At 41.6% G+C, this 27,095-nt stretch overlaps 1 protein-coding gene across 9 annotated transcripts in view; it reads left to right on the top strand.

Moving 5' to 3' along the window:
- Nucleotides 1-26,368, top strand: part of pde4d (phosphodiesterase 4D, cAMP-specific) — a 198,525-nt gene extending 172,157 nt beyond the window's left edge. For 6 of the 9 annotated variants that reach the window (XM_003446136.5, XM_005452108.4, XM_005452109.4 and 3 more), the window contains 14 exons: nt 3,184-3,375; nt 6,020-6,056; nt 6,140-6,216; nt 6,585-6,634; nt 10,713-10,825; nt 19,171-19,264; nt 19,367-19,542; nt 19,662-19,760; nt 19,880-20,044; nt 20,280-20,379; nt 22,049-22,203; nt 22,336-22,458; nt 22,573-22,755; nt 22,845-26,368. In XM_003446136.5, coding sequence (XP_003446184.2) covers nt 3,184-3,375; nt 6,020-6,056; nt 6,140-6,216; nt 6,585-6,634; nt 10,713-10,825; nt 19,171-19,264; nt 19,367-19,542; nt 19,662-19,760; nt 19,880-20,044; nt 20,280-20,379; nt 22,049-22,203; nt 22,336-22,458; nt 22,573-22,755; nt 22,845-23,354 — 2,074 coding nt within the window. In that variant the 3' untranslated portion in view covers nt 23,355-26,368. Of the gene's footprint in view, nt 1-1,290; nt 1,420-1,522; nt 1,730-3,183; nt 3,376-6,019; nt 6,057-6,139; nt 6,217-6,584; nt 6,635-10,712; nt 10,826-16,630; nt 17,817-19,170; nt 19,265-19,366; nt 19,543-19,661; nt 19,761-19,879; nt 20,045-20,279; nt 20,380-22,048; nt 22,204-22,335; nt 22,459-22,572; nt 22,756-22,844 lie in introns of those variants that run through there. The other 3 variants (XM_005452117.4, XM_005452114.4, XM_025896864.1) reach the window with 3 other exon arrangements.
- Nucleotides 26,369-27,095: the final 727 nt, after the last annotated feature.

Genomic DNA, 27,095 nt, shown 5'->3' with positions numbered 1-27,095 from the left:
CTTGCATAAGGCAGATAGCCAAACTATCAAATTCCACAATCAAAGTTTGCACTTGTTTATCTTTCTTCCACTCCATGAGATTACAGCGGCGGCATTTAGCCATTTAATTACTGTAGAAAATATGCCCAGCATGTCCTGTGTATTACCTTGGGTATCTGACCATTTAGATGCACAGATTACAAAGTAACTGCACTGCAAACTTAATCTGTTTTATTGTGTTCTTATTTCTATACCATGTATGCAATTCATACATTGTGCATCAAATGGATATCAGTGACACTTGGATTATAACATGTAACAGAGAGAGTGAGTGGGAGAGAGAGACAGCCCATCCATAATGAATGGTCCTAGGAGTGTAAGGCTGATACTTGGACTGTGTCAGCGATATTGCTCTGGGGGAGGAAAATTCAGCATAATGACTTGTTCTTCCTCACAAAGTCCCTCGTGTTCACAAACAAAAATCCAGATTTTTTCATTATAAAGTCATTAGATGTAGCTCTTGGGTCAGTGAGTTGTCTGTTGCTTAACCCCCTTTTTTTGTAACCATCGACCCGGCAGCGGGCCCATTTTATAAGCAGTCTTCAAACAACTGTAACACCTATACCATTTGTGCTAGAGACAAAACTCAAAAGAAGAGAAAATGAGCTTTGTGAAGATATTCGGTGTATCACGGTAGCACAAAGCACTCACATGGCACTGCTGTCTAAACAGTTCAAAAAATCAGCGCTTCCTAGATTTTACTATGTGTTTCAGGTTACCGTAACTCCTCAACCAATTTGGGCTAGAGAGAACATTAAAATGGTTCCTGAAAGATGAGAATTATGACTCTATGATACTTATGAAGGGTTAAGTTGGGAAATAAACTGCAGAAATCATACAAGATCAATAATTTGTCATTTTGTAGTGAGAAAGAATGTTTCAGTAATGTTTTAGGGACATGCTTTCTACACTATGCAAGCATGTATTTGTGCACGCTTGCGGTGCTCGCTCTGTTCTTGGACATCCTGTGCTCTTCCACATGGAAGATGATCGAGTACTGGCACCGACACCACTGACAGGTTAAATCTGTGGTAGTTTTATTTCAGAGGATGCTGATAATCAAGAAGATAAGAATTATAATGATAGGGACGTCATTCTTATGTGCATTGAGCAGCTTCCTGAGGGGAATCCCCCCTGACCTTTGCATTTACACCAGACAAGATTATGGGACTGCTTAGTAGCTGCAGCGATGGGGCAGATATCCCTGATGATAAGCGTTAGTCATCACCTGGTGAACAATCACCTAGGAGACTAAGAAGCTCACCATGACGTCCCAGCAGGAAATGGTGTCACCGGTTAAGAAATACCTCTCAGCTATGAGTCAGTGGCGTTATTAGAGCAGGGGTATTCCCAGTGGCTCTGTGCAGTCTTTAAACAAAGGTTAATGTCTGTAGTTGTATGTTTGATGGCTCTGTATCCTGCAACATTTTGTCGTTTACTGTTAATGATGTGCTAATTAGCCTGCCACCAATCATAATCAGCCACATAATAAATGAATGGCTCATTATAATTGTAATAGATGAAACTCGTGAGTAATTTAATATCAGCCAACAGTCCACGAGTAGCGTGGACCCTATGGGGCTGACATACCTATGGAGTAGACGTGCGTTATGCTTTTTCACAGCTCATCACCTTGGGTAATGGCTGAGCATGTTATCCCTAGAGCTGCGGAAGTCAAATGCAGCAGCATGTAAGGGAGAACAACGGAGGGATTGTGTGACTGTGTGTTGAACTATTTCTTTAAGAGCACATTTTGTGTTGGTGGACAGGGCACATGTAAGAATATAAGATGAATAACAGCATTATGTAATAATGTGCTAATTAGCCATATGCTCATGTTGCTCATGCTAGTTAGCCAAGTGGAGCTGGTAACGACTTGTTAAGGCAAGCTAGTCTCTACAAAGCTAATGTGTAAGGCTCATTCAGATAAAGAGAACTAAAAATGCGTCAGAATTACGCAGCTTATTTTATGTTGATGATCCAATCTTAAATTAATTAAGCGATTTTGTGATTGGGGTGATAAGATACTTTTATCTCTCCCTTAAACTCGTTTGGAATCATCGACTGTATAGAAAAAAATAAGGACATTTTTTGTCTGTCACCGTCTTAGATTTTAAAGTGTGATGTGGATCTGATGGTGAAAATCCAGAACATGTGAGTAACAAAGTAGGCCAGCTCTAATAGGTACGTTGGATTACTACCCTCATGGGCACTAGCAGGTACCATAATATACAAAATGATTATCTTATTCCATTTAATAAGTTTTTACTGTGGTAATTATCCAAGGGGAACATAAATTTCTTTTCACATTGACCTTTCTACAGCTGGATTTCTTTTTTGGGGCCACATTATTTGCTTCCTGCTGGCAAAAAAAAAAGAATGCAGGTTGTATGCTCTGCTTTTCAGACCTGGAAGCTAAGCCTCACAAAGACATTATTTAAAAGTTTCATTAGGGTGGAAAATAAGTCCAGCATGTTATGCACATAAGATTGGGCAGATTAAGAAAAAACTGCACATCAAACTTCTTCTGTTTTATTTTATTCCTATACCATGTATGCAATTCCTACACTGCGCATCACGTGGATATCAGTGACACTTGGATTATAACATATAACGGAGAGAGTGAGTGGGAAAGATACAGCCCATCCATAATGAATGGTCCTAGGAGTGTAAGGCTGATACTTGGGCTGTGTCAGCGGTATTGCTCTGGGGGAGGAAAACTGAGCGTAATGGCTTAGTCTTGCTCACAAAGTCCCCCAACCAAAAATCAAAAAAATTTTATTATAAAGACCTTCTTTTCTATACGGTCTATGTTAATAATTAAAACCATGTCTGGTATGAACCTAACTATGGATTTGGAGAATTACGAAACCAACCAGTGGACATGAGAGCCTGGTGCTGCAATGAAAAGTCATCAGCAAAACTAACATGTGACTAATGTGTGCATAAATCCTGTGTTTTCAGGAAGCATGGATAATTAGGTTTTATTCTGGAAACTTCCCTTACTTTTTTTCCACCATTGAACTTTGGAAATGTTGCTTGAATCTGTCAGTGGTAAAAATCTCAGTTTGCAAGATCAAATAACTTTTTTCACATACTGACTCTGATATTTGTTCTTTTCTCTTTCTCTAATTTTCTCTACAGTTTCGATGTGGACAATGGCACATCATCAGGTCGAAGCCCCCTGGACCCAATGGCCAGCCCGGGCTCAGGCCTCATCCTGCAGGCCAATTTTGTCCACAGTCAACGGAGAGAGTCGTTCCTCTACCGCTCTGACAGCGACTATGACCTCTCGCCCAAGTCCATGTCGCGAAACTCCTCCATTGCCAGTGACATGTGAGTACATGGTATCTTCTGCTTCCATCCCAACTTTCATAAAATGAAAACTAATCCTGTTGAATCCTGATAAATGTCTTCTTCTTCAGCTTGAACTTGAGACCGGTAGATTTTAGGATTAGTGAGATAACTTTAGTTTTAAATCTGGGTTTGCAAAGTTATGTTGGTTTACTTCTAAAAGAGTTATATAAAGATGATAATTCAATCATAACTGGCATCAGAGCACATTAGGTTGGGTATAACAGATCACAGAAAACCATGACCAGCTGACCAACCCGTTCTCTAAAAAAATAGCAGCACAACTTTTTAGAAGATCCTGTGTTGCTCAGTGCAGGGATAGTGTGAGTGTCTCCAGTTTTCAGAGGAACCTGGATTCTCGGTCATGGTTCCAGCTGAAGGAATAAGGATAAACATGTCCTAAACACCTTTTGAATGCATATAAGAAACACCTTTTATATCATACACAGATGTAGTTGCAGAAATATCTTCTTCTACTTTAATGACAGGACAGAGTGTGCAGTCTTTCCTTTCTGGCTTTGCCTGCAGTATCTGTATTGCTTTGAGCCTGTATAATGTTCTTTTAATTCGTCATACTATTCATAGATTAAAGTTTATTCTTCATATGAAAAAATGTGCAGCTGTCCGTGTCTGCGATTTGTCATCTGGCGACAGCACCAAGCTTTTTACATGAACTTGCACACAGCTAAGCCACAAAAATGTGGATTGACTTACTGTGTTTATAAGCAGTGTCAGGGTCACTGTGAAGGCTTAGCATTGTTGTGGCTGTTAGGCTTAGTGGAGCCATGTAACAGAAAGATGTCCCAGGTATTTTCAACTCGCCCTGTAATACAGTCCCCAGGTCTCAAAGCTTCCATCCTTTGGGCCTTATGGAACGTGTGCATGGCCTGCAGATGATTCTGGTGTCATATCTATTCTTGGCCACATTCAGCAGCACAGAAAGGGCACTGTGTAACAAACCATTCACAAGCATCTGTCTATAGGTTTGTTTTCTCAGAGTTACTGGTTTGTGTCTCCTAAAGATAATGGGAAGGATTTGTGCTCTGAAATGTTTACTTTTGTGTCTTTGTTTTATCATTTATCTTTTATAAAATGATTTTACATTATCTTACAGCTGTAGCAAAGAACTCAGACTTCCCAGTAACACACAAATCAGCTGGTATCTCCAGGGTCAGAGTATATATTGATAGCTCTTTCCTATTTCCCACACAATGGTGCCTATCCAGTTACATGTACTGTACACTTTGTGCTACAGGAAATAAAAATATTGACAGAAAAGAGCACTTGGATCTGCCTGAAGGAAAGACAAATAGACAAAAGGATGAATAATAATGAGTTGCAGTAACCTTAGACCTTGTTCTTGCTGCTGCTTTTAGCTCTGTGGTTTTACACTAGTTACCATGTTTAAAAAAAAATCTGCATGTTTCTCTCTTTTACATCTTACAGGATGAAATTTGGAAGTACAATAAGAAAGCTTTATGAAATACTTAATAGCATAGCTTTATAAACATAAATCCAGGTCAAGTCAATGGAAGGAAATTATTTTCAGTGACCTCTAAAGTTCAGAATTCTCCAGAAATGTTAGGAAAACTCAAAATTCCATCCATCCATTATCTCCCGCTTATCTTTATTACGGTCACAGGGGGCTGGAGCCTATCCCAGCTTCTCTCAAAATAGAGGTAGGACAGGATGTATGCCCCCACCCCGTCGCACCCCTGCCTGTTACATTTAAACAACAGAAGTTGACTCAAAGTGCTTTTTTTTTGTGGAATTTGCAAATTGATGATGTTTTGCCTTATAAATCAAGATAGACTGCTTTCCCCTAAACTGCCTTTATAGGTTAAAACTACTGGTATCAGTATTGGTATTGCCATTACTGGCCTTGTATTTGCTATCAGATCGATACCAAAATTTGCAGTATTTACTGCACTGGTGCTGCCAGGTGTTCGCAGAGCAGAGCCGTGGGGTTGTTCAGCAGAGCTCTGTGACACTAATCATCACCTGAAGCTGTTTATGGTGTTCACATAACTTGGAGGTCAGCAGGTACTGACTCAAAGTTTACTGATTAAATTTATTTTACCTCGGTTGACTGAGAAATGCTTTTCTCTCCCTTAACAGTGTTCACTGAGGTGTCCTTAAGCAAGGCTCATAAACCCCAGCTCCAGGAGCAGCGTGTCTAGCAGCAATAAAAAAAATGGGGGCAATCAGTGGAGACAAGACAGAAATGTGCTTAGCTAACTTTTACCTGGATAAATAAAGTCAGTAAAAACATGAAAGAACTTCATGATCCCTATAGGTGTAGTTAGGGGCAAAGAAATGGAAAGAAGAGGTGCAAAAACAGCTTCCATGTATTACATTATCCAGTACCATGAGAATAGGTTTGGTAGTTACTGCAAATGTCATTGAGCTACCTTACGTGTACAGTTACACAACAATAAAGCCCCTCAGTTCTCTCACTGAAGCCTGATACTGCCTTTAAACTATTGAACATTGTGAAGTATATGGCCTCCTCTGATTTGTGAACATAAAGACAAAGGCATGGAAATGAATCACCCTTCTGCTGCTGAATCTTTATCATTATACTGTGAGTCTGCGTCTAATATAAATCTCTCTCTGTTTCTTCCAGTCATGGTGACGACATGATTGTAACGCCCTTTGCACAGGTGAGCGGTTGCACCAGTTTTCATGTCTTGATGTCTTACATACTGCCATAATGTGACGTTCAATTCTGTCATGTCCCCCTCAGGTTCTTGCAAGCTTGAGAACTGTACGAAACAACTTTGGTGCATTAACTAACCTACAGCAAGACAGAACATCCAATAAGTAAGTTTGGAAGGCCGTAAAGCTTTACTGAAACAAAACCTTGCTGTAGTGAGAGGACTCTAATAATCAGTGTGACCAGCTTATGATATCTGATCACAGTCACCTTCTGGCTGAGTTGTTCTACTCTGCATGTGGCAGTAATTTGTCATTCACATCCTTCACCTGCCTGCACTGTCTCCAGTGCTCACACATAGTCGGGCTTTGCTCGCCCTCTGCTGGTTATATTCAGTACTACAACAACAGTGTGACTGGTTCAGGAACCCTACACCACAGAAACCAGCAAAAGGAGATTACGTTTCTTTACTTATTGTTATTTTTAAAGTTAATAACCCATGGTTTCGTGTGGCTCTTTGTTTCCCCTATGACAGAAGATCACCCATGTGTAACCCACCACCTATCACCAAGACCACCTTCACAGGTACGTAGACAGAAGAGCGGCATGACTTGATGATCTTTGTCTACTGTGTGTACGCGTGTGTACGCGTGTGTTTACATGAGTATGTATGTGATGATGGTTCACAGCACTTTGTGAAGCAGTATTTACCTCACTTTGGCACACAGGGATCTCTAGTGTGGAAGCAGACGATAAACAACGATAGTAAAATACAGATAATAACTTAAAATATGTCATAAATGGCTCATTCATTGTCTATAAGCTGGTGATCAGTTCTGAGCAGAACTAAAAGATGAACCTTACCAGATTTGTTTGAGTAGTCTCATCCATACTTGAAACTTGGGATTAAATAGTTTATAGTAACAAAGAGGAAGCGCTATCATTATCATGGTGTCTTTATCAGTTTTAAGACGCTAATATGACAACAATGAAGGGCTGTCAAGTACACAAAAAGTTGTGCAATAAGCCTCCCCCCCCAAAAAAACATGAGCCACAATATAAATATGAACTGTATATTTCGCAGAGAATTGGTTCACAGCAACAATAATTAGACTGTCCGATAGTATGGTGGAGTGTTTGTTTTTATTTGGTAACACGTCTCTATTCTAAGAAGCACTCATGAGGCTGTAGCAACAGACATATCACTGTTCCCATAACAGATTAATAGGTTGTGTGTGTGTGTATATATATAGTAATACTTGTCTTGGATAACCTAATGTGTTGAACACATTGGACAGATACCCTGTACTGCACAGACTGTCTGGTCTGCTTTAAGTGTTTTTGTTGTGAGGAAGACATGGCACAGACAGTGTTAGCTGGCTAGAATAGACTTGCCCTTGACAGTCACTTTGCTTTTTAGCAGTGTCAATGGCTGCGACCTAGCTCGTATTTGCAGGAAAGACCAAATAACCTTCACCATTAATAAATAATTTCACTGTGCATTGCTCGGTAAAATGATCATGAGCGTGTGCACACAATCACATGGACATAGTCATGCGTAATAAAAGGACAAAAATATATATTGTTCTATATATTTATAATACTCATATATTAAGGGAGCCAAATTTTTGCTTTCTCTTGTATTTGTGGGCCATTCTTACAGATGTTAAAATCGAAATCTCGAGACTTACCAACCTGCTTATATATTAAGAACCACTGACATCGTGCTATATTTAGAAAATAATCTGGTGCACAGCCCTGCCATAAACTGGTGACAGCTGTGAGTCATGAGCATAATTATTTGAGACTATTGACTGATACTTGTAACGCAAAGGCTTATTGAGCCTGCAACAAGTCGCGTTGCAGAGAAAGACAATAAAGGGAGTATAATTAAAATTAAGTCGGTAAATCAGTCAAGGAGAAGATGCTGGTCAATAAAAGTGAGATTGCATGTAGGGCTCTTTGCCCCTTCCTCTGCTTGTCTTTCCATCTTTAGCTTCCTGCCCCTGCTTGCCAGAGCCGTGCTTTTTTCTTCTGTTATGGGAAGTATGCACTAATAGTTCCTTGACCTTTTACCTGTTGTGGATGAGAATAGTTGCTGGTTAAAGTAAAGAGAGAAAGAGAGAGAGAGACAATGATTTCAATAATCTAAAACTGGTAAAGTAACAAGGCTAAAAATGAAAGTTTCAAGCAATGCAGGCAGGCAGTAATTTGCATAATCGATTCAAACGGTTATGGCAGCTTTTTAAACGTTCAGGCACTGAGGTGAGTTTAAAGAGATGCACGTGTCACTCGCATTCAGTAGACCTATGTTAGAATTATGTTTTTGGTTACATTAATTTTTTTTTTTTAATTGCACGTGATGCCGCCTGAAGCTATTTTCAAAGCCGATGCTAAACTCAGCGTCACACGAGCTGTCCTTCCTCACGAGCTCTGCGTTCTCCTTCCTTTTCCTCCTCGCTGCTCCTCGTCCTCTCTCCTCTTCTCATCGTCTCCCACTCCAACTTCACCGTCAAGCTGTTCCGGTACATAGTTTGGCTGCAGCCCTGCGTCTGTGCAGCAGAGTGGCCTCTCTGAGCGCCGGTGTCTGATGTCGCACTAAGCATGAGAAGAATGTCATTGACGTCAGTGCAGTTGCTGTCAGAAAGAGTAGCACCCCAGCCACTGACACCACACCAGGGAGAGAGACACCGAGAGAGAAAAGGAGACTGAGGGGAAGCGAAGCGAGAGACAAAAAAAGAGAGAGAGGGAGACAAAGAGGGGAAGGATGATCAGTGGAGAAGTGTGGGAGAGGAAGGGGACTAATGGAAGCAGGATGGGAAAGATTTGTCAAAGACAATGAAGCGGGATAGGGGTTCAGAGTATGGGTCACAGAAAGGCATTGTTGTGCACAAAACAGACCCATATGGTAACAAAATTAGTGTGCATCTCTTCCAAATATAAAGCATGAGATATTAATATAATTTACTGATCTTGTCCTACTTGTGCAATTGAGAGCTATGAACTTGAAAACTTAATTGTGCACATTTATATCAGTAAAGCCAATATGAAGACAGAACAGTGTTTCCCAAAGGCTTTAAGGCACTTTAAACACTTCCTACAAATGTTAAGTTGATATGGCATCACGAAATTAAATTTAGTCCTCGTGTGTTTTAATCTGCCGCTGCCTTGTCTGTGTAACTGAATTATGGCTTTAGTGACCACACATCACAGATCACATTGCATCAAACCCCTGTGTGCTTTCCGAAATTAGTTAAGGCATCAATATTAATTGGCTTCTGACAAGGTGACATTTTCTGCTAACATAGGCTGACTTTGAGAGGGGCATGTCTTTGATTTCAAATGAAAAGAAAATGATACCGTGGCACTGCGATGTCGGGCTCATCACGCTAAACCGCTGCCATCTTCACCATATGGTCTGCCATCTATTTGTTTACCTCTCTCTTTTGGTGTATTTGTATGCTGAGCACATATTGGCATGCATGCACACTCAGTATAGGGAGCTCCCAGCTCTGGCTTCTCACCTCCAGCAGTCCAGTCCATGTTTTGATGATCTCCCTTCCCCATCCACAGTGCGGTCCTCTCAGGCTTTAGGTACAGCTTGGGGAGAGCAGCACGTTTGGCTACCAGGGACGCTGAAGCAACAGCAGCCCACCCCCTATACACACACACACACACACACACAGCATCCATAGGAAACACTGTCCAGCGTACACACACAGCACTGGATTATACCCTTTGCTTCCCGGATACCATGGATGTTTTCATTGGCAGAGAGGCTAAGGAGACAAAATCATGATGTGTTATGGTTAGCATTTCGTCTGGTGTGAGTGTGCATGTGTATGCATGTGTGCGTCTGTTGGTGTCCGTGTATTTGTATGTGTGTGTGTGTGTGAGATGTATTTCTTAACCATGTCAAGATGCTGTGAACGATCTTGTGTTTGTTCCACCCTGGACAATACTGACATGGATCTTGCCTGGTTCTGAGCCTCTCACTGGATCCTCTTTTCCCTGATCCCTGTCTTCGCTCCATCCCTCCTATGGCAGACATGGGCCTGCTAAGCAGACTGTTGTTCATCTTGCTACATGACTGGAATTATACTTCTCTTATGAATCATAGAGTAAACCCTATACACCCAGATCACTGAGTAGAATATGTGTGCTGTGTATGGGTGATAGTGAGGAAGTCTGTTTTTCTGCTGTTGCTCCGTTTGCTCTGTGGTTTACGTCTCTATTCTCTGCCGATGTTTCCTTACTGTTAACGAGCATCTGGACACACTGAATTGACTCGGGGTGGCTGTTTGCCATCCATCTCTCACAGCCATACTCCCAGGGATTGTATCTGACCTAAAAGGAAGAAGCCGGGAACTGTGGGACTGCAGTGAAGGTTCCTTTTCTCCATGGGGAATCAATGAGCTTGGCTACAGCTGACCTGTGCTCATCTGTGGGTTAGGATACGGGACATAAAGGCCCTGCTCCCACGCCCCCCACCCCTACCCCCCTCTGCTGGCTCACCTGTCCAGTATGAAGAGTCACCCATGTGTCTACTCGGGGTATCCCAGCTTAGCTGTTTGTGGGGTGGGAGACCCCGGGCCTGGACCGTCCACTAGCCCTCTGAAGCGGGCCCTTACTGATCCCTTGCCCTCCTGTCTTGCCCCTGCAGAGGAGGCCTACCAGAAACTGGCCACTGAGACCCTGGAGGAGCTGGACTGGTGCCTGGACCAGCTGGAGACGCTGCAGACGAGACACTCAGTCAGTGAGATGGCTTCAAACAAGGTAAGAATAGCTAAAAAGTTGTTGTTGTGCTTTTTTTTATTCATGGCAATATATGTTATAAGTATTGATACTTTTTTGTTATGATTTCAGATTCAGAGTTGCTGCAATGCTCTGTCTCTGTTATGTGGAAGTTGCTTCCTGGGTTTCACTTGAGTGTTTGTCTGCTTTGTTTTAATTTTGTGGCTTTTGAGTAAAATATAGTGCAGTGCTGATGCTGTGTGGGACATGCAGTACACTGTATGTGCTAAACTCTACTTAAAGTTAGACTTTTACAAGTATTTACAGTATATACAGAGTTTCCTGCAGATTGAAAGTGATAAGAAGCTAAACTATTAAATGAAGCTTGACTGCTTAACAGAACTGTGTTCAATGATTAACTTTATATATTTTTTAAAAGAAATTGTGCAGCACACTTAATGGGAGTTGTCAGCTAACCCACACCTGTATTTTTACACGTCCATCTAAAAGAAAAAGAAATGTAAAAATACAGTCATTTTTACTCATCTTATACAAAACTCTTATATAAAATGTAAATGCCATAATTGCTTGTTTTGTTCTTGGACAAAGCGTATGTCACTTTTAGCACTACATTAGCAAACTAGCAAACAATAGTGAGATCCATTGTATCACAGGCTGTCGATGTAGTTGATTTTAAACATAATTCCTTTGTCTTTAGATCTCCTCATCCCTAATAATAAGTCCTTATGAACCCACTGTAAAAGCAGCACTGTAGAAACTTGATTCTTCTACATTTTGTTTGTTTGTGTGTGTGTGTGGTTGATCTATGTGCTGCTTAATTATGTGGTTTAATGTCTTTCTCAGTACTCATCAGTCATTACACCGCACATTGGTCTGTTTATGTTGTATGGTCTATATATGTTAGCGATAGCATCGTCATGCAAGCGAGGAGTTTTGGTATGAGCATGCTCAGTCGCTTCCACTGTGTGTGTGTGTGTCCGTGTGTGTGAGAGAGGGAGAGAGGCCGCCGTGCTGCTCTGAATGCTGATCAGCTCTGGGCTGTGGTGATGTCACACACTGTGATGTCACACGAGGTGGGATGAACCAAGAGGAGAGACAGACAAAGGAATCAAACAAAAAAGCACAGGTTCACCCCTGATGTTAGTGCGATCACACACATCACCCTGCACATCTGCCTCATTTAAATGTTCAAAAATCACTTCTTTAAAAAGAGAGAGAGAGAGGGAGGGAGGAAAAAGAAAAACTGTAACATGCTCTCTTTTACCAGCACAGCTATCTTTGGTCGTCATGGCAACAGCCACAGGCTCAGCCGCCCTGCTATCTCACTCCAGCAATGCACACATACACACTCACACACGTACAGACAAAGACATCACATGTAATACAGTCGCTACGTCTCCCACACATGGCCATTACTTTATGTGTGGAGCCCGCAGACTTTAACGTCGGCGTTTAAAGCTATCCTCAGCTCATCATCGAGATAAATAAAAGAAACCAAAAAAAAAAGATTGAATTCATTTGAGGAAAATGACATAAAATTACAGCAAAATCACTTCTCCTCTCAATGTTTGGGACCATTGTGAAAACTCACCACCCATAAGTACAGTTCCTTGTGCGTTCCCATTCATCATCTCTGACCTCAAATCAGGTCACAATATATTCTGGTAAAATAATGCACGTCACATTGGAATACCACTATTCCCAAGGTTACTCTGTTAGGCTCAGAGGCTGCTGTGACAGTAGGTTAGGCAAGGTCAGTTTGCCCTCCAGGACATTCGTACTGCCATTCTTCTTAATGCACTTTCACACAGTAGCTAAAAACACACACAGCACACACACCCATTGTACACCAAATGAAACAAGTTGTTTGCAATTGTAACACCTTCTTTGACATTAAAAGTGCACACGTCTCTGCAACCCAGTATCATGGCAAAACTTGTAATGATCCACTGGCATAGCTTGTCCATTTCAAGCTTTGACTCTTAGACATTATTAACACAGTTACACGGACAGTATGTACATATTAGCCACCCAGCTTAATCGTTTCTACTGATTAAGGATCCTGTAATGTACTTCATATGTTTTTTACTCACTACTGACTTCTTGGCTTTTTTTATTATTATTATTATTATTACATATTATTATCTATTATTTCCCCTTGCTGGTAATTCAACTTCTGCATGTGTGTCTATTTCACCCTTTTGCAGAGGCAAAGCGTGAAATGGACACACGTCTAACAGACAGCGTGTCTATTAGACGCTTTGCCGTGATGTCGTATGGGTCTCTGAGGTGACACTCGTTGGTTCTGTGTGGGTTCAAGTTCAGGATACTCCCGTGGTTAGATGTTTTTCCTTTGTGTGTGATTAAGTATTTCTGGGATTCTTTTGCTCTTCTGTAAGATTGATGTGTACTAGTCAAGTCTGATTAGCGTTGGCAGTTTTCTCATTTGAAATATCAGGGTGTCACGCTTGGATGTTCAGGGTTGAAGGAGTCCTTTTTACTAAAGGCAAGATCTCTTTCCCCCTTTTGGACTCCTACTAGGGGCAACTCTTGTTACTCTTTTCTGAACTGAGCGGTTTCTTCCAGGACAAAATGACAAGGTGTGAATCAGAAGTTAGTGAGGGTGATGTTTTTGTATACAGCTTACTAGGGCGTCCCTTGGAAAAACCTAGAACCTATTCTGATGGTCGTCAAACAACGTCTTTATTGATGTTTACTGAGGTCTCAAAACTCGTCATTAAGGGTACTGGGGAGGTGATCAAATGTCTTTTTATGTGGGAAGGAGTTAAGACTTGTGTATTTTGGTTGTGTCGTGATCTCATCTGCTGATCTTCTAGCATATGGCAAGTGACTCATTAAAACTTTCTTTCTGTTTTTCTGGTGTCACCGTTTTAGTAAGTCTGATTCACTTGCAGTGCGACTGGTGCGACACCTGAACAAGAATCTGGATCGTGTCACTTCTCTTTTTAACCTAAACCTGTAAGGTTGAGCTTCCCTGTCTTTTGCAAATCAGCAGCAGCCAGTGGGTGTTGGTGGATATCTTCTGTTTTTATAATGACTCTCTAATTGTTGCAGCAGGTAAAGTAAATACCAAAGTCTGTAATATGGACCTGTGCTAAATGATGCTTTTCCTGTTATATATGTACACTGCTATAATGGCAGGTGCTGTTATTGAATGTGGCCAAAGTTTCAATTAATGAGGCCAACAGACAATATGTGCAAGTATAACCAGTAACCACTGATTATAGCTCCTCCACTTGTTGCAGTGATACTTTTAAATTATTAAAAGTATTATTCTTTTGATATTTCACTATTTTCAAATTAGTGTTTCTTAGCAGCTCATTTCAAGAAAGTCTCACATCACTGATCTCAGATCTGTGCGAGGAGATGTTTCTGCTTTTCCTGAATAAGATGTAGCTTCTCTTTAGTATCAGTATCAAATTCAAAAAAAGAAGTTACATTCACATTTTGCACCTTTTCTGTGCTCGAGTGTTGTTGATGTTTTCCAACAAACTGTCTTGTCCCTAAAATTTGGATCTAGTTCAGCGAGGAGGGCTTACACATGTGGGTCAGACTCATTCTTCAGTGGCTGAATTAGTGGCTAGTTCTCTTTGCTTTTGCATCTTGCTGCTGATCTTAGTTTTCATAGGTATACTCTGTGCTATAAATGGTACATGGACTAGTATTTGTGTGGTACAGCCCTTTTCCTAACAGTCATGCACATGCATGTATTGGCCCTGTGACACATTTTTACGTGTGGATTGGAGGAGCCGGGGGATCGAACCACCAACCTTTTTATGATAGTCTTACCGTTACCTGTTTGTAGCCTTCCTACATATGGATTTCCTCCTTGGTGTCTTCTGTATGTCATGAATGGGTGACAGACCCATTTCATCTACAACACTAGCAACAATTGAAGTGTTCCTGCTCCCTCTGCGGAGAGGGGGCGTCTGCTGCCCGAATAAATGCAGAATGTGAGAAACGAAAAAAATGCATTGATCTGGAGGTGTTGCAAGCTATATATACAGCAGGAACAGATATTTTTGGTCACAACACACATCTATGCTCGGTGTGACACTTTCCAATTTTTACCCAATAGTTTGAGTTCACACCTCTTGGCTAAGCTATTGCCTTGTGTGTGTTCGCGTGACAGCGAGTGGGAGTTTGTGTGGATCGGTGAGGTGTCAGTGGGCGTTGTGTAAACACTCCACCTGAGAGGAGACCATGTGTTGTGCGTGCACACATGTGCGCGTGTGTTGGGCCTGTGCTGGCCTGCTTGGCTGCGAGTCAATCAAAGCGACTGGATCTCGGCTAGCCGGTGGGCTCATCTGCTCCAGTGTAGCTGTAAATTACTCACAGTGCCAAACAGGCTGTGGAAGTGGGGTGTAAAGTAATCAGAGACAGGTTCGGTCCCTTTTCAATCAATGTAAACACTCGACCCATGCATGCACACATGTGCGTTTACACACACAACAAGAAAAAGAAAGAACAGACTCTAAACCTAAAGAAACACAGGGGCTGTGGATGTTTTGTGTGGGTGTGAGCAAGTTTCAATATTCCTGATTATGGTTCAAATTAAAAGCACTGTTGTCACTGTTTTTTAAAGATTCTAATTTTTAAAAAGAAGTTTATAATAATAATACTAGAATAATCTTTTTAACTTTGACAATTGTAGTTTTATATTCTGTTTATTAATGCACATCAGCATTACTGAGGCCTTTTGCAGGCAGCCATTGCAGTGCTTTCGACGTTACCTATGTTAGTGGCCGACATCATCCCCGACATTTATGCTTGTGTGTCATGGATTACGTGTTAATTACCGTGCGGTCGTGTTCCACTGTTTTATATGTGGTGCCACCTGATAGAAATAAATAAAATGCTGGGCCTTTTTTCCCTCATCTCCCAGATGTTTGATGTGGCCCTTTTTTCAGGGGCAAACATGCTGTTCTCTCAAGTTTTATCTCTTCATTTTATCTCTGCCCTGCAACAGACTGGCCATCTGTCCAGGGTGTACCCTGCCTCTCGCCCTATGGTAGCTGGGATAGGCTCCAACCACTCCCACAACCCTGATAAGGATAGGACCATGTGTTAGACATCCCTTGTTTATGGGGTAGGGTAATTTAGATGGTGGTGATGATTAGAAAAATGATCCATCATCATCACTGCAATATTTATTAGTGAAGCTGTAATATCAAAACTTGCACACTGTCTGAACTCTGAACATTGATTGGAAATGTTTTTGGACCAGAACCTCAACAGGTAATTTGAAGAGCATAAACAAGTGTTTCTACTAAAACATTTCTTTAAATAAACCAAACTCCAAAGTAAACATGTTTATAGCCAAAGTTTGGTTCTGCTTTTCTTAGAAATACCCCCTGTCCAGATCCTAAGAATAGTATCGCAGTTCAGAATTTTCCACACCTGCAATTACAAGAAGCAGTCCAGTAATTATTTGAGCTTACACATCTAATATCACGAATTTTGGTAGGACAAAATTCAGATGCCCTGCACATTTTAATTGCAGCAAACTGCAAACAGCTCTCTGTCAATGCCCTCTGAGAATTTTAAGCTTAATTATGAGGAATATCTTCAGAGCTTTGTAATGATTTTTATTTGTTTGCATTGGGACATCATTGGTGAGCTGACTCGACATGGGTTTTCCTGTAAAATTTCAAATTTAAGAGATAATTTGAGATTATCGGCGGATAATTCAATGATGCTGGATGTCAACATTAAAAAATGACTGCTGGAGACATGAAATGCACTCATAAAGCATTAGGTGGATATACTCACTTTGGAGGTGTTTGTCGCTTGGCGCTGCTTCAGACAGAAAAACAAAAACTCTTGCTTGAATAAGGTTTGATCTTTTGCTTTCAATTAAAGCGACAACCTCCCGAGCTTGCTGACATGCACACGGAGCAGCCTGTGTGGCTGCAGCACTTTCAGTTTCTGTCCTATTGAGCCCACTTCAGATAACTGTGACGCTCATTCTTTTTGTAAGACTAATGATGGTTTTTTTTGTGTGTTTACATCATCTCATCAGTGATGCTGCTGTGACTCACCTCGCTTGAATACCGGGGTGGAAGGTGACCTCAGTTTTTTTAAATATTATATCATGTTGGATGAGGTAACCTGCACTTGTATAGCAAGCTGTGCAGAAGGTTAGAACAGTCGGCCACGCATCTTATATGAACGTGTTTTGCATACACACAAATGTAGGTATGTACTGTACACACACACATGCATACACAAACTAACATCCCCCTTGCACCGCAGGAATTAAAGGAAAGGGAAGGGGTAGATTTTTCCACTGACCTCAGTCCCAGCCAATCAAACAGCAGGCAGTCTCAGGTCTGTTCCAATCCAAACCAATCAGAGATGATGATGAGCTCACACTTCTTTCATATCTGGGCCCTGATTCGCTGCTGTCGTACGACCGTGTGAGGGAGGCAGCCTGTGCGCTTCACATGGGAGCTTGTGTCACACATACAGAAGCAGCCAGGCAGTCCTGTTTGGGAGCTGCTGAGAGAAAAATTTTGCTGTCCTGGTGCTTTGGCATCTACTAAGCATCCGCACCATCATCAATTATTCACAGACTCAGCAGTGCATCCCTGTGCTTGACTCGGTGTGTGTGTGTTCACATGCCAATCTGTGTCACCGTGTGTGGTCACAATATGCTCGCATCGGATCTTTGGGGAGACACGTTTCTTCCGCTTCTCTGTCAGAATCTGTTTTTCTTCGGCTCGGTTCTTTGGTTATTTGCAGGACAAGAACGCAATGCTTCACTTACGGACTCTGCACAGCTGATTTACTTGGAATCGAGCTCCGCGGGCTCCTCAGGTTGAGGTCTTTTAACTGGCGGGAACTGCTTTTGTTTTACTAGCTGTCTAGTGTTTTCATCGACTGAGCAGTATACCGGGCTGCACCTTTTCTGGTTCTGGATCGGTTTGCTTGATTTGTCAAAATGCCTGAAGCAAATTATTTGCTCTCTGTGTCCTGGGGATACATAAAGGTAAGATCCCTTCTTATATTAGTGTAGTTTATTTATATATTCATGTGCTTCACACCTAGTTTGATGTGATCGCTTGAATTAATTTTCATCGAGCAGAGGTGGTTTTTTTAACTTAGGTTCATCCCTCAGACCAGTTGAGATATACGAAGCACGTCATATGTCTCCTTGAACTGTTGCTGCATTGGTGTGAGATTTCTGTGTCAGTTATCCATTTTGATGCATTTGTGATGTGAAGAGCCGATGTTGTGCTCGCACGGTGCTGCCTGGGTGTAATGCACAGAAAACAAAAAAATTTAGGTGACTTTGGATTCAAGAGCACAGATGTTTTCACAAAATCTGTGGATCGTTATTTCCATTCTGGTCATTTCAAAGGTTAAACGGCACAAGTGGCCTCTTAGGTCAAAGAAAACAGCAACTCTTAGGTCTCTCCTTTTTTTTAGGTCCGTAATCTTTTAATTTTAGGTTATACAGAAATCTGGAAATCTTGTAGGTTGCATTTTTATTTATATTTTGCTATTTTTATATGTTTGTAATTATTGTATTTGTCGCTTTTCTGCTACAATGGCTGCAAGTGGCTCGCAGCCTCTGGTGTCATCATTATAAAAAAGCCTGTGGGTGTTCTTAAATCAGGCTGAGCTGTAAGGAGTTTGCTGTGTTGTTATGGCTTGCTTAAAGTGATCAGTATGGCTTTATATAATTCATTAATATACACTGTGCATTTTACAATTTATATTCATAATTAAAAAATTATTTTTTTTAAATATCTGTTTTGTAACTTTGTGGTTTGGAACATCAGTGATTTAAAGCTTTTGCCTCCACATCAATCAATTTGATCTTCAAACCCAAAGCTGCAGCTAAATTTGGGCCTGCCACTTCAATTAGGCACAGGAGAGCTAAGAGCAAATGAGGAAATCGAGAGAGAAAGAGGGCGGGAGAGACTGGCAGGGTAGCGAAAAAAACAAACAAAAAAACCCTCATTTAAAAAAAACTGATAAATTTGGTCAGTTTTTCCAGGGCAGTAGCCCTCTAAATCTGTGTGTGTGTGTGTGTGTGTGTGTGTGTTCTGTGAGGAAAGGTGACATTTCTGGGAATAACTACTGTATTGTTCCTTGAAATTTTAAAAATCTGTCTGCAAAAGGCTGCTGCTATTAGGAATGTGTATGCCATCAAATCATCTGTTTTCTTTACGTGCATAGATTTTTTTTTTCCACGTTCTGGAACTTCTGTTCTCTACTTGAAAATGACATTATTAAGTGCCTCTGAACTCCTCTGACCTGAAAAACCAAGTAATTGTGATTATGCCTTTTTCCGAGACACTGAACCCATTATTCATATACGTGTGCTCCGCTTTCAGTTCAAGAGGATGTTGAATAGAGAGCTCACGCACCTCTCGGAGATGAGCCGCTCTGGGAACCAAGTCTCTGAGTTCATCTCCAACACCTTCCTGGGTGAGTGATGACACGGGTAGATAGACTCGCCCTCCTTCCTGCATCGTGACAATCTTTGTATTCACTTTTCTTTTCTTTTTTTTCTGCGCTGTGTCTCTCCAGACAAGCAGCATGAAGTCGAGATGCCATCCCCTCAAACGCAAAAGGAGAAGGAGAAGAAGAACAAGCCCATGTCTCAGATCAGTGGGGTGAAAAAGCTGCAGCACTCATCCAGCCTCACAAACTCTAACATCCCTCGATTTGGGGTCAAGACCGAGACCGAAGATGAACTTGCTAAGGTGTGTTTGTGTGCATTTTACATAAATATAGTGCACAGCGTGTGCAATTTGCTGTATATAGTAGAGGGAATTTATTTCTGATCTTATCTCATTGTTTTTTGGGGTTTTGATTTTTTCAGGAGTTGGAGCATGTGAATAAATGGGGCCTTAATGTTTTTAAAATCTCCGAATTTTCTGGGAATCGACCACTGACAGTCATGATGTACACAATATTCCAGGTAAAGACTTCCTTCTTCTGTTTTTCTGGCTCTTTTGCTGCTTGATGAATCCCCAAATTGTCCAAATTGTCTAAATTTTAATAACACCCCCCCCCCACTTTGTTATTTCTCATTTGCAGGAGAGAGACTTGTTAAAAACTTTTAAAATTCCACTTGACACCTTTATAACCTACCTGATGACCTTAGAAGACCATTACCATGCCGATGTGGCCTATCATAACAACATCCATGCTGCTGACGTCACCCAGTCAACTCACGTGCTGCTATCCACCCCTGCCCTTGAGGTGAGGTGCAAGTGCACACACACACACAAAGACGTGGAACGCTCTTGTACACATGCATTGACATACATATACTCACAAACACGTAGGCCATGCTTCCACAATCAGCTTCAATCAAACTCCTTCTTCACGTCCAATCAATGGCTCTAAACTTGAAAGGGTATTTTTATCCAGCGAGCTGACTCTCGCATCAGTGCCCTCCGCTCTCCCTTCAACACTTGCTTCTTCTTCTTTCCAGGCTGTGTTCACAGACCTTGAGATCCTCGCTGCCATCTTCGCCAGTGCAATTCATGACGTGGACCATCCCGGAGTCTCGAACCAGTTCCTCATTAACACCAGTAAGCCTGAATATGAGTGTTAGCAACTGTGTCATTACCAAGTATTCACAAACGCACACACTCTGGCACAAAGGTGAGAACATGCACATTGATGCCTCTGCTTCGTTAGCACACATACATATGCACAAACACTGCATTATAAATATAATTTCTCTCATAAATCACATTTCATAATTAATCCAAACTCTGAATTGATTCTTGCATCAACTCCAGTTGTGCAGGTTGGGCTTAAACACTTAGTGCCTGCACACATGCACATGTTTACCAGCATGTTTTTTGCAGGCACGTGTGATGGCTTTGACATGTGATTCCAAAGCAGAGGAGTTCAAAGAGACGATCAATAATCGCCCTAATCCCTGTACTCAACATCATTCAGGATTCTTAGGAAAACGTCCTCCTGAGGACAAATGTAGCCACACTATATGTGCTGACCTAAATATTTTCTTGTTTACATCAAGTGGTAGCTAATCAACACTGCGAGTCTTATTTCTTCTTATAGGCCATTGCATTTTGGTTGCTAAATTCCAGTCATCTCCATTGTTGAGTGAACGGTAGACATCACAAAGACAGATTTATCAAAACCTAAAGAAATAAAAGCCAGACAATCTGCGTGACACGCTAACACCAAGAGTAGTGCTAGAAGCATCTGAACTGAGTTTTAACCAAGCCAGACTTGCATGCCTGCTTCATGTTGTTGTGTTTGTTAATGTATCCCTGAGCTAGACACTAAACCCCTGTTATCTCACTTTAACTGACTCACTTGCTTATGGTTAGAGGTACCACAAATATCACTTTAATTTGGCAGTTTAGAGGAAAACTCAAACAAAAGCAGTTTATATCCACTGGGCACAAAAGCATAAGAGTATTACTAACACCAGCCTCAGAACAGAAGGCACACTATGCAGTCGCATACACGTAACACACACATAAAATGTGTAGTGCTTACCATAAGCCCCAAATGGGGAATCCCTGCAGTAAAGGCAGTGTGAGTCATCCTTGTTAAGTGCCACCAGAATGATCTGCTGTCAGCCAGAGAGCAACGGAGCAGGATCCCCTTTCTCTGTTCTGCTGCTCGGTTTCACTGTGGCCAAGACTAATGCATCTTAATGGAAAATCTAAATACAGCTAGAGGTCCTTCAAATGACCGCGAGTGGGAAATCTCTCAGCGGTAAACATGATGGGACTTTCTTCTGCTGCTCATTCACCAAGGAATCCATAGCAGCACACATAAAATTCAGGAAGACACCATTAGAGAAATTTGTTGCACTAATAGGCAATTGTTGCACATTTATTGTCTTATGGATCTAATTAAACTGAAATGCACAGTTTAGAATTGCTGTTCCCATCTATGGTAATTTGTATTTGGCAGTATGGTTTTGGCACATGCACATGTGTGGAAAGCACAAGGCACTGAGAGCAGCAGCAACACCTCCAGAACAGAACAAGAGCAGGCATGCATGACTGCAGACACCGATTTAACAGGACAAAGCATGAAAAGGAAGAGATGGGGCGGGTTACAAAGTGGCTTGCAGCGTGTATCAACTTAAGCTTAGCCTAAAAGCAACTTGAAAAGAATTTCCAGTTGGATGAACAGAAGTGTACCAGCAGACGTATCAGCTTCCTGCTAAGTTTCTGCAAACTAAACTAACCAACTGTTTCCCCCCTGCAGATTCAGAGTTGGCGCTGATGTACAATGACTCGTCTGTCTTGGAGAACCATCATCTAGCAGTCGGTTTCAAGCTCCTGCAAGAGGAGAACTGTGACATCTTCCAAAACTTGACCAAAAAACAAAGACAATCACTGCGAAAGATGGTCATTGACATCGTAAGTGAAAAGAGTTTCATCTCTTGTAATAAAGTCTGAGTAGAAAGCGTGGTGTGTAGTATATTACGTACAAATTAAGCGACAGTGTTCTTTGCTGAGTACTAGTAACAGTTTGTTGTTGGTCTTTCTAAGGTGCTAGCTACAGACATGTCCAAGCACATGAATCTGCTGGCTGATCTGAAAACAATGGTGGAAACTAAGAAAGTGACCAGCTCTGGTGTCTTACTGCTGGATAACTATTCTGACAGGATACAGGTAAAACTGGTTGTCTAATATCCACATCTCTGTTGTGGTATTTACTGCTGCTATCTATATTGTCTTTTGGGACATTGGCGCTGTGTTTTAGACTGTGTTACCCGTCACATTCAGGTTCTCCAGAACATGGTGCACTGTGCAGATTTGAGCAACCCCACCAAGCCTCTGCAGCTGTACCGGCAGTGGACGGATCGCATCATGGAAGAGTTTTTCAGCCAAGGTGACCGAGAACGGGAGAGGGGCATGGAGATCAGCCCCATGTGTGACAAACACAATGCCTCAGTGGAAAAGAGCCAGGTAACACACACAGGCAGATAAGCGTACTGTACGTGTGTACTGTGCAGACACACACTGAGAGTCATGTTTTCCCTGCGTGTCCTCTGTAGGTTGGATTCATAGACTATATCGTCCACCCTTTGTGGGAGACGTGGGCTGACCTGGTCCATCCGGATGCCCAGGACATCCTGGACACGTTGGAAGACAACAGAGAGTGGTACCAAAGCACCATCCCCCAAAGTCCCTCCCCTGCGTTGGACGAGCCTGAGGACAGCACTCGACCTCCGGGAGGGGACAAGTTCCAATTCGAGCTCACCCTGGAGGAGGACGGGGAGTCGGACACTGAGAAAGACAGCGGCAGCCAGCCAGAGGAGGAGGAGGAGGAGGAAGAGGAGGAGGAGGAAAACAGCTGTACTGATTCTAAAACACTCTGTACGCAGGACTCTGAATCAACAGAGATACCTTTGGACGAACAGGTGGGGGAGGACGATGATGACGATGATGAGGTAGTAGAAGAGGGAGAAACACCCTGCTCACAATCATGTGTTGTCGAGGAAGAGGTAGCAGAAGAGGAGGAGGAAGAGGAGGAAGAGGAGAAAGCGAAATCCCCTGACACATAGCAGTTTATGGACAGCATCTGATTAACTCTTCTTCTTAGTAATGACAGATAATTATTTATAGAATATTTTTTGGGTTTTGTTGAATCTGTGTGTGTTTTTTATACATCCATGTTTCTGGTTCCAAAGCGTGCGCTGCTCCCCACCTTGGCCACTCCTCCCTGCCCGCTTTGTTCAGACACGCCCACCGGTACTACTTCAAGTTTTTTTGCACTCAGGAAAACTCCTTTCCATTCCCATTTGTACTGAAGTGGTGTGTCTTTATTTCACCTTTACAGCCCCCCCTCCCTTTTACAGGGTTAAGTTTAGGATGTGGACCAGCAGTTCACAGTCTGCTCCGTGCTGTTCTTACCGTACGTAACATCACGTTTTCCTCCTTTTCTGCTTCGTCTCAGCCTCGCCCGAAAGTTTTCCAGTGTTTCCGTGTTTTATTAAGTGCCCATACTCTACAGAGACAGTTGTTGGCGTGTTCAAGGAGAACCTCCCTCTCGGTTAGGTCATATCCCCCCCTCCCGCTACAAATTAGGAGGCACGTTATGCTGTCATCCGGTCGAGAAAACCTGACGGGGCGCCGCAGAGATGAAAGCTGCAGCACACCGGGGAGCTTTTGGAGACACATTTCTGCTGTGGAAGTCTTCCTTGAAAACCTGACTGACACCAAGCTCAAATCGAAACGGCTGTGTCGCTGTCCTAGACCTCTTTAATTTTTTTGTATCGTACTGTATGTAAGATTCAGATATTTTCTAGAATTTACTTTTGCAATCTTAGGCTCTGTTTTGTTAGAAATAAAGAAAACGAGGGAACTTTTGGAAACCAATGGGGGAGAAACGTGTCGAAGATATTCAGTGTTTTTTTGTTTTGTTTTGTTTTTTTTCTCGAAGGGGATATCTTTATAGCTGGGTTACATTGAGTGTTCTGAGCTGTTTGCACTTGCTCCAATAGCATTTATACTACTATTTCCATGCCACTGTACTCATATTTGGTTTGTCCTGTGAGTTTGAATTTTGGAATTCATTCATAATAACTATTGTTTTTGGTGAGCGTCTTCACCGAGAAGGAAGCGTGAAAGCCGAGGTTTTCACGCTTCAGTTACATTGTTACAAGCCTTTAAATTTAATTGTCGTTGCCTGCAGTTCTTTTGAACACATCCTAAGACAATGCAATGCTTTGTAGTTGATACAAACAGCACCTTTTTTAGAAGCTTGTTTAGTGCTCCAAGTATACAGAAATAGAAATGGTATTATAGGGTGATTTTATACAAATGCTACAAAAGCTTTTTATCGTCCTTCTTTTCATTTTCTTGCCCTTATTTGACGCGCACATCAAGAACTGCTGCTTTTTTTTCCGGTCACGGTGTTTTCTTTTACGTGTTGTAAATGTGCTTTTCATCACAAACACGTTTTTGTTTTTATTGGGTTTTCTTTGCCTACACGACATTAACTCCAGTTACTGTCTTTGTTTTCGACAAGACAATCAGCTCCATCGTGCAGTCGTCAGATATCCTCTACATAGATACTCTTGCACAGATACATGTATTCGTTTATGATTGCATTTATTGTTTTATTTAAACTTGCCAAAACACATGCGCACATAGGCTTGAACGTTGTCGCCCTACATCACAGCCAAAACTCTTCACTTTTTTCTATCATATTTTACGCCTCAATTTATTATTTATTGCTTGATTCTTTTTTTTCCTCTTTGTGTGTGTGTTTAGTTTTTTTTTTTTTTGCATTATGAAGATGGTACAGTAAATATTTCACTGTAGCGTAGACCACATCGCAGGCTTGCAGGTTACAATATCCAAATATACTTTTTAACCCCAGTGTACATAAAATATTTAAAAGAAAATCCACCTCTTTAAAGAAAAAAAAACACTTGAAGTACTGCACACCGCTTTTTAAAGAGTGCTCGTTTTGATTACGTGTCATTTTAAAACTTTTTATTTAATCTTTCATTTTGTGCCAATACTTTTCTTTCTTACTTTTTTCCCCCCCATCCTCACCCAGAGCCCTTACCTGTAATAAAAAATTTTCTGGTTTTATCGCTGTTTACAAACATATATTTATTGTGCTGTACATAATATATAATTATTAATGTTATTACTATCATAATGCAGTTTGCTGTAAATGGTTGATTCTTATCATCCCTTTTGGTGATGGCGTGGCTGTATTATGTACCTCTTGTTGAGAGAATGTTTATTACACATGAGCTTCGGTGTAAAAAAAACAACAAAAAAGGAAAAAAAAAACAAAAACCGATCCATCGACATGTTGCTTAGCTGAGAAGTAGCTCAGTGAAGAGAGAGGGAAAGCCAAATTGTTTTTTTTAAGAAAAAAAAAGAAACTGTTCCTTGGCCCATGGGCTGTGCCTTAAATTCAACACGTCATTTACTTTTAGCCTTTTTATTTTTTTGAATTCTCTAGTTCTCTTTTTGCTGCAGTGGTGAATCTTTTTGGCTTGGGTCGGCCCGATCTCCTGCTGAGAAAAGTTGCCTTTTCCACAATCACAGCCAAACACGGTTTGCTCTCTCTCGCAGCTACGGCGCTGCTTTGAAAATACGCCGTCGGTGCGGACGTGTGCGGAGATTCGGTTCGACCGCAAGCCTGAGATTTACCACATGAGTGATGTGTGGCCTATAGCCAGCCGGATGTCCCAAGAGTCGAGTTTGCTGTAGACCTGGTCTGAACAGCTCACACTTCCTTTACGCTCTGCCTCTACACTCACAGATGTGACTCAGCCTGTCAGAAGGAAACGTGATGCGGGAGTCGCTTTTTTGGCTCCCGCATCACCTGCTTCTGCGTGGCTGTCTCGCAGCTACAGAAACACTGAATGGGGCGCAACAGTAGTGTATAGCTGTTGCTTGACTACGACCCTACAAAGCACAGAGGCTTCGAGACACATCTGCATGTTCAGCCACTGCTGCATTAATTATGGCTGAAACACTGGCGGTGTGTTGCTTATCTATGCTCTGCCCGCACTACCACTCACATTACTTGCAATATCCAAAACCACTGACATCTCTCTGCCTGCACAGGAGAAGGGTTTATTATATTTGTGTAGTGAAGGGAGAGGTGGGGTGGGGGTATGGGGTGGGGGGGGTGGGATTCAAGGGGTTTGGGCGACTGCATCATTGTCCTGAAACATGGACTCTTATTTTGACACACATACTGTAGATTCTAAACAGCCCTGGACCAATGGAAATAGTGGGTTCTTTTCTCATTATGTGTTCTATTTTTTTATGGTATGAAAGGAGAATACAAACTGTAACTTTAAGACAAAAAAAAAAGAAGAAAAAAAGGTCTTTGGGACAATTATATTTTGGGTTATGTCTTTAGAATGCCAACTTGTCTGGACGTTTCACAGGACAATTAAAATGTTATTTTAATGGATTCCTTGTTAATTGCAGTCTATTGGATAGCACTGTAGATCATACAACTTTATGTAAAAAACAAATAAAAAGAATGAAAAAAGTTTTTATATGCAATGGATTAAATAAAAGCATGGGTTGATTCTGCCTAATCATTTCTTGCTTGGATTGTTTTTAAAGGTATTGAAGAATTGAGTCACAGTTTCCTCATAAAATAATCCCTTCAGACCTGCTTCAAAAGAGCCCGGATACTAATCAGGGTTCAGCAAGACCACTTGTTGAACTCTGAAAGTGTCTCATAAGGTGATTGAGGCATAAGTTTTGACACTTTTGCTGTGAAAAAAAATCACTTTCTGCTGATATGAATATAAGCGGTG

Source organism: Oreochromis niloticus, linkage group LG12 (genome assembly GCF_001858045.2).
Source record: "Oreochromis niloticus isolate F11D_XX linkage group LG12, O_niloticus_UMD_NMBU, whole genome shotgun sequence".
In the NCBI taxonomy this organism is placed as follows: domain Eukaryota; kingdom Metazoa; phylum Chordata; class Actinopteri; order Cichliformes; family Cichlidae; genus Oreochromis; species Oreochromis niloticus.
This window is presented reverse-complemented; position numbering and strand designations above follow the sequence as displayed.